General features: G+C 32.1%; 1 protein-coding gene across 4 annotated transcripts in view; it reads left to right on the plus strand.

Annotated features, from left to right (window-relative positions):
• The window catches only part of LOC143226237 (prolyl endopeptidase FAP-like), a 125001-nt gene that overhangs the window by 70836 nt on the left and 37085 nt on the right, over window positions 1-17080 (plus strand). For all 4 annotated transcript variants that reach the window (XM_076456994.1, XM_076456996.1, XM_076456998.1 and 1 more), the window contains 5 exons: window positions 3417-3511; window positions 4272-4346; window positions 8102-8154; window positions 8396-8465; window positions 12441-12561. In XM_076456994.1, the coding sequence (XP_076313109.1) occupies window positions 3417-3511; window positions 4272-4346; window positions 8102-8154; window positions 8396-8465; window positions 12441-12561 (414 nt within the window). The remainder of the gene's footprint in view (window positions 1-3416; window positions 3512-4271; window positions 4347-8101; window positions 8155-8395; window positions 8466-12440; window positions 12562-17080) is intronic.

Raw genomic sequence — 17080 nt, forward strand, 5'->3', positions numbered from 1 at the left:
AGGGAATTTCATGTGAAAATCTTTTGTTTCTACTGTGATAACTGGTAAGAATACTAATACCCGTATTATGAGATCTACAATCAACACATATTGTACAAAGGACAAACAGATTTCAAAGTATGATAATGCTATGAGTATCTGGGTGAAAGAAAATCTGTAAAAAAAAAACAGCCACGAGATTAAATATAGAAGGAATTTTGGGTGAAATGTAGCGTAAATAATTGTATTGCTGTTCACATAAAATTCAAAAACATCCAATGTTTTGAATGACATGTTTTTAAGATACTGTTCTTAAACGGTTGAACTGTGTTGCTGTTTGTTTGTTGTTGAAATATACCGTATCACCAACGAATGACAGACACTTACTCTAACAAATCCAGCCTACAAACCTGACAGCAACAATACGGGTTGGCTCGGCATGGCCAGGTGGGTTAAGGCGTTCGACTCGTAATCTGAGGGTCACGGGTTCGAATCCCGGTCGCACCAAACATGCTAGCCCTTTCAGCCGTGGGAGCGTTATAATGTGATGGTCAATCCCACTATTCGTTGGTAAAAGAGTAGCCCAAGAGTTGGCGGTGTGTAGTGATGACTAGCTGCCTTCTCTCTAGTCTAGTAGTGCACAAACTTTTGAGTCAGGGGCCAGAAACAGACTTCTCGTAACCGTTGGGGGCCATAAAAAAGTGAAGATTAAAGTTGCCCCACAGTTGTTTCACACAAGATGGACATCACATTTAAGAACACACAAATAATGATTACATCAAAGAGTTAGCACATTATTCTAAGAAATGTTATGATACGTCAACTGTCACAAAGTCAGTGTGATGGATGGTGCTGCTTGTCATCTACGAGCTTAGAAATGTGTGGCTTGATGTTTGACGTTGAAAGACGCAAGACTGCTTCCACATGATCATCAGTTAGCTGATTACGAGTGTTGTTTTTGTTCAGTTTCATATGTGAGAAAGCCTGTTCGCAGCAGTACGTGCTGCCAAACATGCTGGTGTGGACAAGTGCGCTTTCTTTCAGATTAGCAAATGTATCAGGCAACGTTTTGTAGAAGTCAAGCAAACTGTTTTCTCGGTAAATAGCAAGCAGTTCATCAGATGCCTGGAGATCAGTAAGTTCGAGCTGATATTCTGCTGACAAGTCATTCACTGACACACTGAGCAGATCAGCAAAAAAGTTTCATCAACAATTTGCATTTGTCAAAGTCAGGAAACCGTGAGTTGAAGGATTGAATCAAGGTATCTAGCTTCCCAACATAAACTTATGTGTCAATGTCCTGATTCTTCTGTAGCTGTGACTGAAAAGTGGGAAAGTGCACGAAGTTGCCTGATGATGCTCGCTGCCGGAACAACTGCAACTTTGTCCTGAAAGCTGAGACGTGATTTGCAAGCTGACAGACAAGCTGATTTTTGCCTTGCAACTTCAAATTCAGATCATTCAAGTGTTGTGTCATGTCGACCAGAAAGGTCAAATCAGCTTGCCATGCTGGATCAGTCATGGAAATCACTTCTGTGTCTTTGTTCTTGCTTCTAAAGAATTCTATCACCTCATCAATCAACTCCCAGAATCTACTGAGCATCTTCCCTCGACTCAGCCAGCGTACTTCACAGTGATACACATGGTCACCATAGTCTGAATCAATTTCTTCAAGAAGACTTCGAAACTGACGGTGATTGAGCCCTCGTGATTTAATGAAATTAATGGTTTTCGTCACTAATGCCATCAGTGCCTGAAAACCAAGTTCTTTACTGTACAGGTTCTGTTGGTGAATAATATAGTACAACTTCACCAACTGTTTGTTCTGCTTTCCTCGATGCTTCATCAACAGTGCTACCAGCCCGCTACTTTCTCTGGTCATGGCTGGTGCTCCATCAGTTGTCACACTTACCAGTTTTGTGAAATTCAATGAAACACTACTACACAGTAATACTGTCTCCTCGAATTGAGCAGACACAGTTGTCTGACCCTTCATGGAACCCATGCTAATTAGTTTCTCTGAGAGGTGTGAAATTCTTCGTTGAACTGTCATACGATTCAAAGCTACCATCTGTAGCTTGCGAACTGCTTCCGGACACAACTTTTTCGATGCAGTAATCATACATTGCTTGACAAAATCATCCTCAGTGAACGGTCGGCCAGATTTCGCTATCATCAATGAAATATCGTAACTGACCTCACATGCTGCACCTAAATTTGCTGACTGCTTTGAGAAAACGTTCTGCTGGTGATTCAGCGACCGCTGCAGAGATTCAATTCAAGCTGTTCATTCATCACCGACAACGTTGTGGAAATCTTTATGCTTCGACTCATAATGGCTCTTTATATTGGATACCTTCGCCGCTGCTACTGTCGAATGACACAGTAGACAAATCACGTTCTTCTGTTGTTGAACAAAACAGTATTGCGCAGTCCAATCACCATGAAATTGCCGGTTTTCGTCGTCAACTTTTCTTTTACGATTAACTGCCATTTTTGTTGCGAAATAATATCAAAATAAGGCTCGTAAGTAAATCTCGAAGAACAATTGGAACATGTGAGATTTTGTAATTACCGAAATATTACGTCATTGCGACAATGATTAAATGCCTATGCATTAACGAGATTTGCTTATTAAATTTTCTTTATTGCTCGACACAAATATGGAACCATCCAGTATCTAATCTAATGCATATTCTTCTATAGCGCTTAATCTTCGCGCAGGCACGAGCTTTAAGCGCGCGAACTCTCTATGTTTGACTTTCCCGTTGGACATCGCGGGCCGGACTTTGTGCACCACTGCTCTAGTCTTACACTACTAAATTAGGGACGGTTAGCACAGATAGCTCTCGAGTAGCTTTGTGCGAAATTCCAAAAGAAACAACAAACAATACGGGTTTGACTTCCAATTTCATTGTCAAATGAAGCCCTTGCGTGCGACTACTCAAATCCAAAAGATGCTAATATTTTATTAGCATATATTTTTTACATCACAAAAATAGGAGTTTTGTCTGAAACCACCTTGTCTAGTGCGTTATAATGAACAAACACGAAGTCGTAGTTTTACTTTGTTTCCGCGTTTCCATTATTTAAATTTAAATGATTTATGGTTCTGCTTGAGCCTTACTTCTGGTCAACGAAAATGAAAAAAAAAATTGCTTCTAACTTTTAAAATTACATTGGAAAAATGATTTAAAACCGTTAAAATTACGGACACCTTTCACCAAGATTAGCCTCGTTAAAAGTCAATTATATTGTATACCACATTGAATAAATTTGTCATGCAGGAAATTTACTTGAACAACAGTATGCGGTTTCTAAAGCTCAGTTTATATTTCAATTAAACCTTGCGCATGTGATGTGAAATTACCAATCATATATGCTGAATTAAGATCAAACAAAAACAATTTGATGACTTACTCATACTTTTCTTTCAGAAAAAGAGTTTATTTTCCGTAGTTTGGATGGAGCTTTACTTTTGTTCAATGCAGAAAATCTCAATTCGTCTTTCCTTATGTCCAATACAACATTTGTAAGTACTTTAGAGACTGGTATTTTCACAAGGAACAGTAAAAAGTATCACACAACTCTAATTACATATAGTTTTAAGGGAATAGATATTTTGTAAACTTACAAACACTTTAAGATGTTTTTAAGCATGGAAAATATAAACTAGTTACACAGCTAAACCTTTATATAGTAGAAATATTAGCACAAGCTCATTTTACGAGTGTGTATTATCTAATAACTGTCTGATCGCTTGGTAACGATTTTAAAAGATATTTTGCTCAAAACCTTTTGTTTTGTTTTCAGAATAGGGGAGCGTATTTGGTATTTTCAATCTCAATAGCAATTCTTGGATTAACCAATCACCTCAAAGATTGAGCATAGTTTTCATTTGGTGTCTGACTAGAGGGCGGATAATCCATCAGTTGCGTACATTACGTACACTGCTACTTGTAATCGTATTGGCGTATATATTTTACAGCCGCAAGTGCGAATTCGAATCTTAAAATTTTGTTCCACATCTCTGAACATCTGTGCGTGCTCAGTCTGTTTGAAAACTTCTAAATATAACAAGATTCGTTATTAGTGGAGAGAGTTGAATTATTTCATTCTTTGAATTGATGTTTGTATAATTTCCTATATAAATTACAACTAATAAATAGCAAAGCAGATTGATGTTATATTAAAATGCGCTTTAAAATGTTGACTTAATAGTTTAACATATACACAAAGTTGTTTGGTTTTGTGAATTGGAACTTCATATGACAGTCTGTTTTGTTTTTCAGAGCCAGTATAACATCAAGAAATATAGTTTATCACCAGATAGGAAATATGTCCTTCTTGCATTTGACATCCAAAAGGTAGGATTAAATACCGAATGTGCGTTAAAAGAAAATAAAGTTAGAAAAACGCAGAAAAAAAGTTTCGATAAAACACTTTGTATCAATCAGAAACGGTTCAGCTATTACATAACTCTTTCCTGGTTTACTGAGTTCTACACAGTCTTATCCTCAGTGATATAATTACACAATTATTATTACACCATATTTCCCGGTTAAACCAGTTACTACAGTCTCTTTCTCGGTTAAATAATTACTTAGTTATTATCACACACTGGTTCTTGGTTCAACCGACTGTTACAGGTTTTTTCTCGGTGATATGAAACACAGTTACTGCATACCGTTTTTTGGTTCATGTAATTACTACAGAGGCTGAGGATGTTACATTAAACGATTTTGGATCCTTCCAACATCACTACAGTTAATGTTCCCATTACGGTCATGCACATTCCACCCTGGAACAGTGTATGTCTATGGATTTACAACTCTAAAATCAGAGGTTCGATTCCTCTCGATGTACACAACAGATAAACTGATGTAGCTTTGCTATAAGAAGAATACACATTCTCTGGTCATGCACTTTTTGGCAATCTTTCGTTTTGACAGTGCCCCTGCAAAATAGTTTTCATTTTCAAAGGCTCCATTATAAGTTGTTCTATCCAAAATGCACCTTCCTCCTTGACACTTTCTATTATCTGTTTTGTATAGAGGGCTGTGAGAAACAGTTTGATTGCACAGAAATCCACAGACATTGCATTTGGCTGGAATGTTTTCATATTGAATAGCATGAATACCCATTTCATTCTTCAACTACTTTACATAAACAATGGTTGAATGGCTATGTTGTTGAAACAACTTCAGTATATGTAATTTCTGTCACTTTTACTGATGGAGATACTTATTGATTATATTGTATTCTCTTGCCTGGAGCATGTGAAGGGCTTTTGCCACTGACTTTTGTGTTTGTATCATAGATTCTCACTTGTTAAAAGTTGACACACTTTTTCTTACTGTTGCTTGGTATAACTTATTGAAGATCTCTTTCTGAATTGTCTTGGTGTCCCAACTTAATTTGTATTCCTTTGTTTTCCAATACAATTAAATAAAATGAAAGTGTAAATCCCAAATACAAAGATATCATTATGGTCTGAGTGTATGAATAATCTCCATTGAAAAGGAATATTACATGTCATTCTTAAAAGCATCACACAACCCATACAAATTACCAGTGCTGAAATGTAGTTATGAAAACTTATCTGATTCATATATTCAAAATAATATAACTTTCTCAACCTTCCTTACTCAGTCTTTCTTAATGATATAACTAATTAGCTAGTGCACATAGTTTTCTGGTTGAACCAATTTCTGCATCACCTTTTCTTCAGTGGTATAACTACTCAGTTAGCAGTGGTATGTACAGAGGGGTGGCTTAGTGGGCTCAAGCCCCTGTCTTTCTGCTCTTATATTCCACAACTACTGAAAGACATACCTGAATATCCTCTCTGTATCAGAAGCAACTCACTGTCCCCTGTAACACCTCCACCACCACCCTAAAAAAGTCCTGCATTGTAATGCTTGAAAAATTCTCTTTTTTATCAGTGAGCCTCTGTCCTTGTAATATTACCTGTACGTTACTGTCAGTTAGTGTGTATGATTTTCTGGTTCAAATAATTTCTATACAATTTTTTCTCAATGACATAACTAATCAGTTACTATATACACACTGTTTTCTGATTCATTTAATTTACACACAGCCATTTTTTGATTAAAAGCTTTAATAAATGAGCATTTTCTTTTATTTATAAATAAATACAAATGTGTTTAATGTTTTTAGGTTGATTAAATGTTCTATTTAATGTATCTCCACAGAAGCAAACTGTGGCATCACAGGTGATGTGTCTAGTACCTTATACTTGATTGACAGTGAATTCTCAATTGTTCAACCATAAATTGTTTTCACAGATTTTATAATGTTACAGTTTGCTCTAATGGAAAATACTGATATAATGAAATAAACAAGATGCAACTTCAAAGAGAAAACTTGTGTTACAATGAGTATAGTTTAGGCAAAATAAAATCTACATACAGAGTTTATTAAATACTATCCTGTCACACCTAAGAATACCATTACATTGCCAAAGTTTGCAACCTATCAGTTTAGGAGGTCCCCTCCACCTCCTCACAGAAAATGATTACTAACTAGTTACACATATTTAGTAAAATGTGCACAAGATAATTCATAAAATATCTTGCCCTTCTAAAGAAATATAAGGTATTAGTACACAAGCTGTTCTTTTGAGTTTTTGTTGAGGGAAAGACAAACTTCAGAAAACTGTTTGAATCATAAAATAAACATATTTTTTCCTAACTGGTTACTGAATAAATATTTCCAAGTTTAATTTTTTAGTGAATAAGTATCTCCTGGTTGAACTACACATTATAAAATGTTTCATTCAATAAATTGATAAATAAACATTTCTTGGCTAAAGTGATTACTCCATAACCATTTATTGCACAAATAATACAAAAACATTTATGCTTCAATTTACTGTCACATGTTCATTTCCTAGAATTAAAACAAATTTGCTATTTTTACTGATTTATTGTATTAGTAAAGAAGTTAATTATTACAGAATTACTGTAACAGTATACTGTAGTTACTCTAACTGCTACACAATTTTCTGGCTTAGTGGTTGAGTGAGTTTATACAAAATCACTTTCTGGTTTGACTAATTGTTTTTTGTTTATTTACTGGTTTACAGTTGTTCACAGCCAGTATCTAGTTTTATTAATACAATAAAAACAGATGGACTAATGTAGAAATAATTACTGCAAAGCTATCTTGTGGATTACTTGCAACATAGCTAATAATTGTTTCATCCTTTTACTGTATTGTGGACAATTTCCTTATTAGACTAATTACTGCAAACCTATTTTCTGTATTTCATTTTATGTGCAGAATGTATCCTTTGTTAAATTGTTTACTGCAAAACTATTTTCTTGTGTTTCTTTATACAGTGTAATTGGTTACTTGTTCATTTTACAACTTACCATACAAACATTTTCTTGTTGGAATAATTGCTGCAAAACCATTTCATGATTTGCTTACTAAATAGTTACATACTATTGAGACTTGCTACATCTATCTTATCAAACCATTTTTTATTACAACCACCTGATTAATGTTTCAGTCATGCAACATTGTGACTCACTTTGGCTTTCTTACTATTTACAACTATTTACTGCTACAACTTCTTGCATAATATTTCAATTGTGTGGTATCATGAGCCACTTTGGCCCTTGTCCCCCAGTGGCACAGAGTGTGCCTGCAGACTTTCAATGCAAGAAACCAGGTTTTAATGCCCATGGTAGGCAAAACACAGATAGTCCATTGTGTAACTTTGTACTTAACTACAAACAAATTTAAGACTTCTAATTAAATTATTTACTTTGTAAATGTTTCAGTCATATGTCATCCCGACTCTGTTTATCCCTGTATCAAATAAATTAATTTTAAAACTGTTTATTTAATACTTGACTTTAGTGTCTGTAATTATTTGTTTATTGTTACAGCAAATCTGATATCTGGTGGTGTAATGTTCAGAAACACTAAATATATGTTTATTTTCATATAATAAACTCACATGCAGAAAAGCAAAGTTCTGGAAAATTATAATTAAAAGGTAAGAATTTTTGTTATATTAAAATTGTTTTCATGATAGCAATAAAACTGTTTGTTTTTGCTGTAAAATATTAATACATTCTGCATTTTTCAGATCTACAGACACTCCTATAGGGCCAAGTACAAGATTTTTGATTTAGTAAATGAGTAAGTGCCCTTGATCTTTCAGTGTGTGATTTTCTTTTGAAATTATTTAGGCATTAAATGTTGAACTCATCAGTTTATTTAAAGTAAATAATTATTTATTTTATAATTATGCATTGTGGACTTACTAGTATCCATCTATCATTGTCTCTATAGTGTGTGTTTGTTACTATTGGCTGTGAGTTATTAATTTTATTTCCATAAAGTTTTCTTCTGAAACTGCTAGTTTTGATTATTTTCACAGGATGGCGTTACCTTTGGAGAACGATGAAGAGCTGCAGTATGCCAGTTGGGGGCCAGTTCTTAATCAACTAGTGAGTTTGCTCCCTCAACATATTAATTATTGTAGATTATGGGTAACTTTTATGCTATTAAATCAAACCATAATATAATACTATATTCAAGGATTATGAATTTCTTTGTATAATGTTGTTAAAACGTTTTGTTTAACTACTAGCTGTCTATGAATAAAAGCATGTTTCACTTAATATAATAGTTGTACTGTAACTTAAAACAAAATAAATTATTACTTTGACCTATATTCTTAACACATTTGAATATTAAAGATCTGGTGTTGAGCTCACAATATCATTCTAATAATTGCTAGATCTACAGTGATGTATATTCAAACCCTACTTAGGGTCAATTTTCATATATTCTTAAGTGCAATGAGAAGGTAAGTATTTGAAAATAATTAAAAAAGAATTTGTAACTTAGACTGAATAACATGTTGAAATTGGGCTATATTTGAGAAGCACCTTTTATTTACTGAAAATAGTTTCATTTACGGGGAACTGCTATATGGTTAGAACCCTACAAACATGAGCACCCTTAAATTCATAGTGGTCAGAGGTAGAGTCTGACCGAATTACCTCATCTGAAAAGAATTATATTTGACAAAAGGTGATAATGTATTTCCCCTCCCTATATTTAGGACACACGTATTGTTAGTTATCAGATAATATTGTAGAGGATCCCTTCTCATTCTCCAGGACTCAAATTTCTTAATACCACAAGCATGATATATATATATTCAATTCAAAGAGGTTTCAGGTTTGTTCTATGAGATTCACATTCACACTTAATGATGGCTATTCCATGACATTTCTGGTTTGTTGTTCAAGGTAATTCTCACAGTCAAGGTAGCACAACATTTGGCATTATCTTACATCAGGAGAAAGTTTAGTGCAATTGCATCCATGGAAGAATGTAGAGCTGGGTCCTATATTCCATCATCAAATATATCATATGGCAGAAGATTTAAGAAGCACAGGTACATTGCTGACTCTCCTACATTATATCTCGACTCTACTAAATAGTCATGATATTACAATGAATATATAATTTATTTCTGACTCATTTAGGCATAGCTGCCAATTCTTGTGGCCTAAAAACATTTTTGTAATTAGATGTGTGATAAGGTGCAGGATAAAACCAGTCACAATACATTTGTGCCCTGAAAATCACACCAGCTGCTATCCTGAATGATATCTTGTTGTGTCTGTGGACAGTGAATTGGTTATTATTAACACTATAATGTACAGATCGTTTCACTTTATCAACTTTGAATAAACTATTTATTTTAGTACCATGCCAACTATCTTCACATTATAAATGTAGAAAGGTCAGAAACAAGTCATGATTTGTTTATATGTGTTTCTGTGTCCAGTTTTTAATATTTGAGTTGCTCTTACAGTAATATCATTTACCTCTATTGAAAATCTTCACACACAAAACATTAGACAAATGCCAAAACAACATGTGGCCTCACAACAGAACATCTGACATGTACAAATAACTAATGACATTGCATTATTTTGAATAAAACTGAAATAGAAAAATCTATTGATTGCCCATGAAGAAGGAAGGTCCACCTTTTGAAAGTGTTTGGGTTGTAATGGTTTCTGTTTTAGTTTTATCAAGACTTCTTGGACTTACGTGTTTTTAATTATATTTGGCTTTGATTTCACCAGTTAATCATAAATGTGGTGCCCTTTAATTTTATTTTTATATAATACATATATTTTGAACAAACATACCATAAAAAGGCCTAATTTTGTAGCCAAGTAGTAAATTTTCTTTTATGCATAAGGGGAGGATCCCAGTTGTAGACTACACATAATTCATGTTGCAGCATAAACATGTAACTTTATAAATTGTCAACAAACATTTGCTTTTGTGGACCATCTTTCTTTAACTGCAAACAAATGCTTGATTCTGATAGCTAGTGTAAAGATACATTTTGTGTTTGCTAATGAGTACATACAATTAACTTTAAATTTGATCTCCTGTTTTTATCTACAGGTAATACTAGAGTTATCAACGTTTATTTTTTTAAAACTTCAGTATGTGGAATAAAAGTTTGAAATACATTTATCAATAGCAAACTTGAGAAACTCATTACATTTCCCTCAGTTGTCCCCCACTGGTACAGCTGTAAGTCTACAGATTTGCAATGCTAAAATCAGGGGTTTGATTCCCCTCACTGGACTCAGCAGATAGCCAAGTGTGGCTTTGCTATAAGAAAAATACACACACACACTCCTTTCAGTTGTTTTTTTCAGAACTATTAGAGATTCTAAATGTGTAGGTAATAAGTTTTTAATTTACTTAAAAAAAACATTAAGCTTCACACCACTGTTCATTGTATTTCACCTGCAAAAGTATGCTTACTGTAAATATACAAAGAAAAATTAAATTTTATTAATATTTCTTGCCCTACTAAAGATTAATGTTAATGTGTTTGCTTTCAAAATGTTGCTGAAGCAAATAAACGTGACTTTTTTATTTTCAAATGACAACAATGCCATCAGTATATCCCCTGTAATAAAACACTCATCTAACCATTGTTTTTATGAAAACAGAAGGATAAGTCGTTGTTTGTAACTTTAAACTCTTACTGTCTTAATTTCTAAGAAATGAAATTGATGTGCTAAACCTTTTTTTTTCTAATTTAATTATGTTTTAAGAAATAATTGATTTTAAAATTAATTATTCTTGGAAGATTTTGAATTGATTCTAAGATTTATTTTCATTACTTATTTCATATTTTGACCTAAAAATATTTTTTGCATGTCGTATTATCACAAAAAATGTTCCTTTTTTTTTAGAAGACATACTTAAACGACAAAATAATTTACATCCATTGAAAATTAATCATTCGATATCAGGTACTAGAATGAACAAATAATATATTTTTAAAAATTTAATACTTCAATGTGTTTGCAAAACCATTTGAATTATACTTATTTGAACTTGGTCTAGAATTTATTGAATTTTTTTGTCATTTTTAAAACCAGTTCTTATTGTTCTTATTACAATTTAGTTCATGTCAAAAAACTTTCAGAACAATAGTTCACATACAATTTTGGCAGAAGTGTTTATAAATGAAAGAAAAAATTACCTAGAGATTGTAATATATAAAAACTTAGTGCATGATTTTTTTATTTCTCATAATTTTCATACTATCTATATAAATAAATGCAAATATGTCAGTGTATCTGTTTCTTATACCTTTCTACATTTTGTGATCATTTAGCATCAAGTTTGACATAATGATACCAAATAACATGAAGAAGGTCATGATGGGGGTTTTGAGACCCCTCCAGTCTAATTTCATATTGATAGAATTGTTGAAAACACTGTGTCTTTCTTTTTTAGTATTGGGTGCCTTTATGCATTTTTATTGCACTTTTAATGTTTATTATGTTAAAAAAATAGAAACACAATTTCCTATACTTTATTACAAACAAGCTTTTATTTCAACCATACAGTGGATGGGTACTTTGCTAGTCTGTTTATAAGAGGGAAACTTTTATTTGCATGTCTACTATAAACATCATGTTTGAAAGTTTAAAATCTAAGCAAAGAATGTTGAGGAAAAAATGAAAACAAAGATTATTTAGTTAAGCATGCTTAAGAGAGATTGTTCTTAAAAAGAGACACTTTGTGCCATGTTCATGATTAATTAATGTTTTACTGTAGTAGTATCAAATATTTAAAGGAGGAGAGGTGCTTTGTGCAAATATACGAAAACTGGTTATAAAACATTATTAATCCATACCTTGAAAATGTTGAACTGGGGTTGTCAAAGCTAGTTAGAAGTGTTTTATTGTATTTGTGTGTATGTATTTTATTAATTCTTTAATAATTTATTTATTGTTATATATTAATGTTTTTTTTTTTCCCAAATATTACACCTTTTGATGATTTTGGAGAAATAAGAGATGGCTAGCACTAGGTCTAGGCTGTAAAGCAAATGTAACTTTGTATTGCTTGTTGTTTTGTAGGTTTTTGTGAAGAAAAATGACATCTATTATTTATCAAGTATGGGTGCTAAGAGTATACAATTAACCAAGACTGGCAAAGATGGAGAAATTTTTAACGGGATTCCCGATTGGGTCTATGAAGGTATTTTATGTAATTAATAATATTGCTCTTAAAATTTAGGTTTCTATATAAATGTACATATTCATGGATGGATATATTTGTCTCTGACATCTTACTTTTGTTTGGTTTAACTTATTTATTCTCTTTTGTGAGAGTTACCCTTGGTGCTGTAAAATATAAAAAGTATATTCACAAAACTCTAGTTAGATGTCATATCTTTGTTGTAATTTCTTTCTAGCTGAATAAGTTCTAAAACATTTCCTTATATATAAGCCATCAGTACTGAATATCATGTACATAATAAGCTTTTCTATATTAAACACATTCAGCTACTTGCTGTTGCTAATGAGATGTCTTATTCTTGTGGCTCATTTATTGGGATAAATGTTTATGAACACTAAATTGAAAGTTTATATTCAAGCAAAGTTTAACACTAGTAACTGTATATGTGTAAGCAATCAAAGGACTTTACTATGTAATAGTAATTGTGCAGAAAACTTTGATGAGTTAATTAGTATGAAATTTTAATTCTTAAATCTTTTAGACAAAATATTGTTGAAGAATAGGTAGTTAGTTAGAATGTTGATTGTTGATTACATTTGTATAAATGTTTTCAGTATGGCCACATTTAAGTACTCAGTGGCTTAATATACAATTAAACTTTATTTAAGTTGACTCATATCAGTTTTTGTTTAGTTAATTTCAAAAGTAAATTTATGTTAACGTCTTTAGTTAAAATACATCAGTATTAGGCTGATATTAAAGCAAAAGGGGTATTCATGACTTTGAAATTAAAATTTACCACCAGTATATAGTTGATACTAACAAAAAATGTATGTACTTGATTTAGTTGAATTGAACCATCACTTGCTAGTTAATAACAACACAAAAAAGTTGTGTTCTTGGTTTTGTTTTAGTTATGCCACTATTACTTCTTTGATATTAACACAGCACTTGAATTTTTGACCTCAGCTGTAATAAAGCCACAAGCACAAGTCTACAGAAGTGATTAAATAATGAAGAACTTATTAAATAACCTTCATTATCCATTACATGATTATTACCTATGTATGCAAAATTAATCCTCCAAAATACTTAAAATGGCAAGGGTGCATCTAAAAACATATCCCATGATACCACAAATGAACAATCTTTCTCAGCCTTGCTTTAAATTAATTTGACTAATTGAGATTAAACAAAATATGGATTACTGGGTTTAATTGAATTGAAGTACTTTCAGGTTAAAATGATGGCCAACAGGTAAATCAAAAGTATCATGATAAAGAGAAATTCAGAATGATAAATTCTGACTATTAAATAGTCAAAACTGAACCATTGAAATAATCAGATCACACAGTAGTTTTAAACAGTCAAAACTGAACCACTGAAATAATCATATCACACAGTAGTTTTAAACAAAAAAACAAATAAATTTTTCCTGATCAGTGATGAAGTGTGTGGTGCAATCTTACTGTATTTTACACTGTTTTGTAATCACAGTTTGCAGCAGCAACCATTGGAGCTTAAATACAGGCCACTCTACAAAGAAGGGGGTGATTTATACAGTTAAATCTTGCTGAGCTAACCATCCATAAATTGTAACTGCCCTTAACATTAGTCATATTAGTGTAAGTTTAAATTTCAGATCTGTACTCTAGCCTCTGCTGTTTGCTACTGGTTTGCTAATTTAATTAATTCAAGTGAAAGTAGACCATACTTTATCAATGAGAATGCTAGCTCACTCTAAGAAAATACATGTACATTTAGAAGACTTCTACCTGAATATGTCTCAATTAATATAAATTCATAAACTAGTTGTACTAAGTGTAACACTGTAGTAATTTCACTACACTAAAAACACACCATCACTAAATGAATGTACATGAAGAAATAGGCTTTTTCTACTCTGAACTGATGTATGTACACTGCAACAAAAAATTTAATATTAATACAAATTTTGGTTATTTGCTTTGGCTAAGTTACACATACAACCACTATTCAATTGTCATTTACTTAAAAAGTCCATACAAGATTAATTTTATCATCACTCTGGTTTATTTTAACACAAAAGAAGAGCTTTAATCATGATAAATGTAATACTGATCAGTTGATAATAATACAAAACTTGGATCATTGGCTTCAGATAATTTCAAGATAAAATTATTAAAGTTCTTCAAGTTTTTAAAAATTACACCCAAAATTACATAATTAATATTAATAGATATGTCTTTAGTTGAATTATATTGCAATATTTTGGCTCTTGTTAACACAGAACTAGAGGTTTTGAGATAAGTTGAATTACACCAGTACTGATCAGTTAATATTAACCCACAAATAGGATTCTTCACTGTCAAGTTTTTATAGGGATAGATTCTTTAGAGTAGGTGTCTGTAACTTGTAGGTGACAAATTTCAACACCAAACAGATGACACACAATATTACTGTTTAAATATAATATATTCAAAACAAGTCAAAAGTATGTACAATAATATATTCAAAACAAGTCAAAAGTATGTACAAGACTTTGCTACATTAAAATACACTATTGGTTATCACAGTTGTATCCAGAGATTTAAATAATTGTTTCTTTTTCATCAAAGTTGACACAGGCTGAGATACTCACTTTAAAATCATCAATATAACTGTTGGTTACCACAGTTATATCCAGAGATTTAAATAATTGTATGCTATTCTATATCTTTGTTGTTGTAATACAAGCTCTGATACTTTCACTTTAGAAAGTGCCATCATATGCTCTTTATGGCTAAACTCAAAATCATGGAGTCTAACTTCACTTTTTTCCTTTTACTTTCACCAACTTTTTGAACTTCCTTTCTGTATGTACACATATTTTTAACGTGTAACAGAAAAATCTAAAAGTATCTAGTCCTCTTGTAACAACAGTATTACATACAATGAGAGAAACTTGGAAGCTTTGAGTAAGATGATATCAGCAGTATTACAAATACCTAGTACAACAATTAAACTGTATACACAAAATACAACTGTAACAAACTATAGCTTTTGAAATAATTAACTTTTAACACTTTTGTTATGGAAACTAAATAATCATTAAATATTAAATCACTAAATAAACTAATTAATAACTCTTGAACAAAACAGTTTTTGCATCCAGTATTCATTATAATTAAGTAACTACTACTTGATATGAGTTGGGTTCTTGATATCAGTTGAATTATAACACTGCTACTTTGTTATTATTAACAGATAATATGAGTTCTGGACTTCAGTTGAACTTTAAAATTACTGCTTAGTTTGTTTAAATTAACACATAATTCTGGTTTACAATGACTTATTGGTTTATATTAGATAAAAAAACTGAGTTCTTGACTTTGGTTGAATCATGACATCAATACTTCGTTGTATTAACATACAATTTGAGTTTTGATTTCAGTTGAATATTGCTACTTTGTTATATTATCACTTCAGCTGAATTATCACTACTTGTTTATATCATAACAATTAAGTTGAATTACAGTACTGTGCAAAAGTGCTAGGACAAGAAAATATTGTGCCATTCTTTACATTTTATGAGGCTAATTCTTCCATGCCATTACAGAATGTAAATTTCAACACTATAGAAATGTTTCACTGATCCTGTTGACAACTGAATGAGCCAGGATGAAAATACTTATCACTCTTTAGAATTGTTATATACTTTTACCAAGGGCATGCCATAAGGATTCTGTTTGAATGAGCATACTGATCAAATTTAGAGTCTGAAATAACTGTCATAGTATCCCATGCAGTGTCTTAACTATATAGAAAGAAGCTAGCAAAGAGCTATCATATGGTACCAGTATATGCTAGCAATGTATAAATAAACCTTCAAAAAACACAGTTTGACACTATGTATTAAGTTTATTTTGTCTCAACACAGCCCAAAAGCATAGAGTGATGCAGAGAGTTTGCATATAAGCTTTACATAATGCTAGTTGAACTCTCTGGAAAAAATGCTGCATATCTGAAATACTCCCCAAACACTATTATGTATACCCTAGATCCTGAGACCAAGACAGGTAAATTTGAAAATAGGAAAGGAAGAGGCAGAACCGACTCAATAATACTGATGTTAAGTATTTTTGTTTATGTAAACTTTGGGACAGAAGAAGGATTGCCACTGATCTCAAGCATTAGGTAAATGACCATGTGCAAAATTACAGAAGCATCCAGATCTACAATACCAAGAATATTCAAAGAGAATGGAATATGTGGGTTGTGTAGCAGTTAAAAATTCTCCAAATATTGTCAAGAGACTGGAATTTGCTAAAAAGGTACAAAACTAGATTATTTATGACTAGAACAGGGTGTTGTGGATGGATGAGTCTAAGTTTGAAATATTTGGTCCATAGCATTTGTTGTGCATCTGGAAGAAAAAAGGTTAAAGTAACTTACCTCAATGTTTTTCTGCTGAACCAACAGGAGATATTTGCAAGATAGATGGAATAATGGACTGGAGCAAGTACCATCAGATACTGATTCATTAAGGTATACCAAGTGGTTTATGTATTATAGGTAA

Source organism: Tachypleus tridentatus, chromosome 9, assembly GCF_004210375.1.
Source record: "Tachypleus tridentatus isolate NWPU-2018 chromosome 9, ASM421037v1, whole genome shotgun sequence".
NCBI classification, from domain to species: Eukaryota; Metazoa; Arthropoda; class Merostomata; order Xiphosura; family Limulidae; genus Tachypleus; species Tachypleus tridentatus.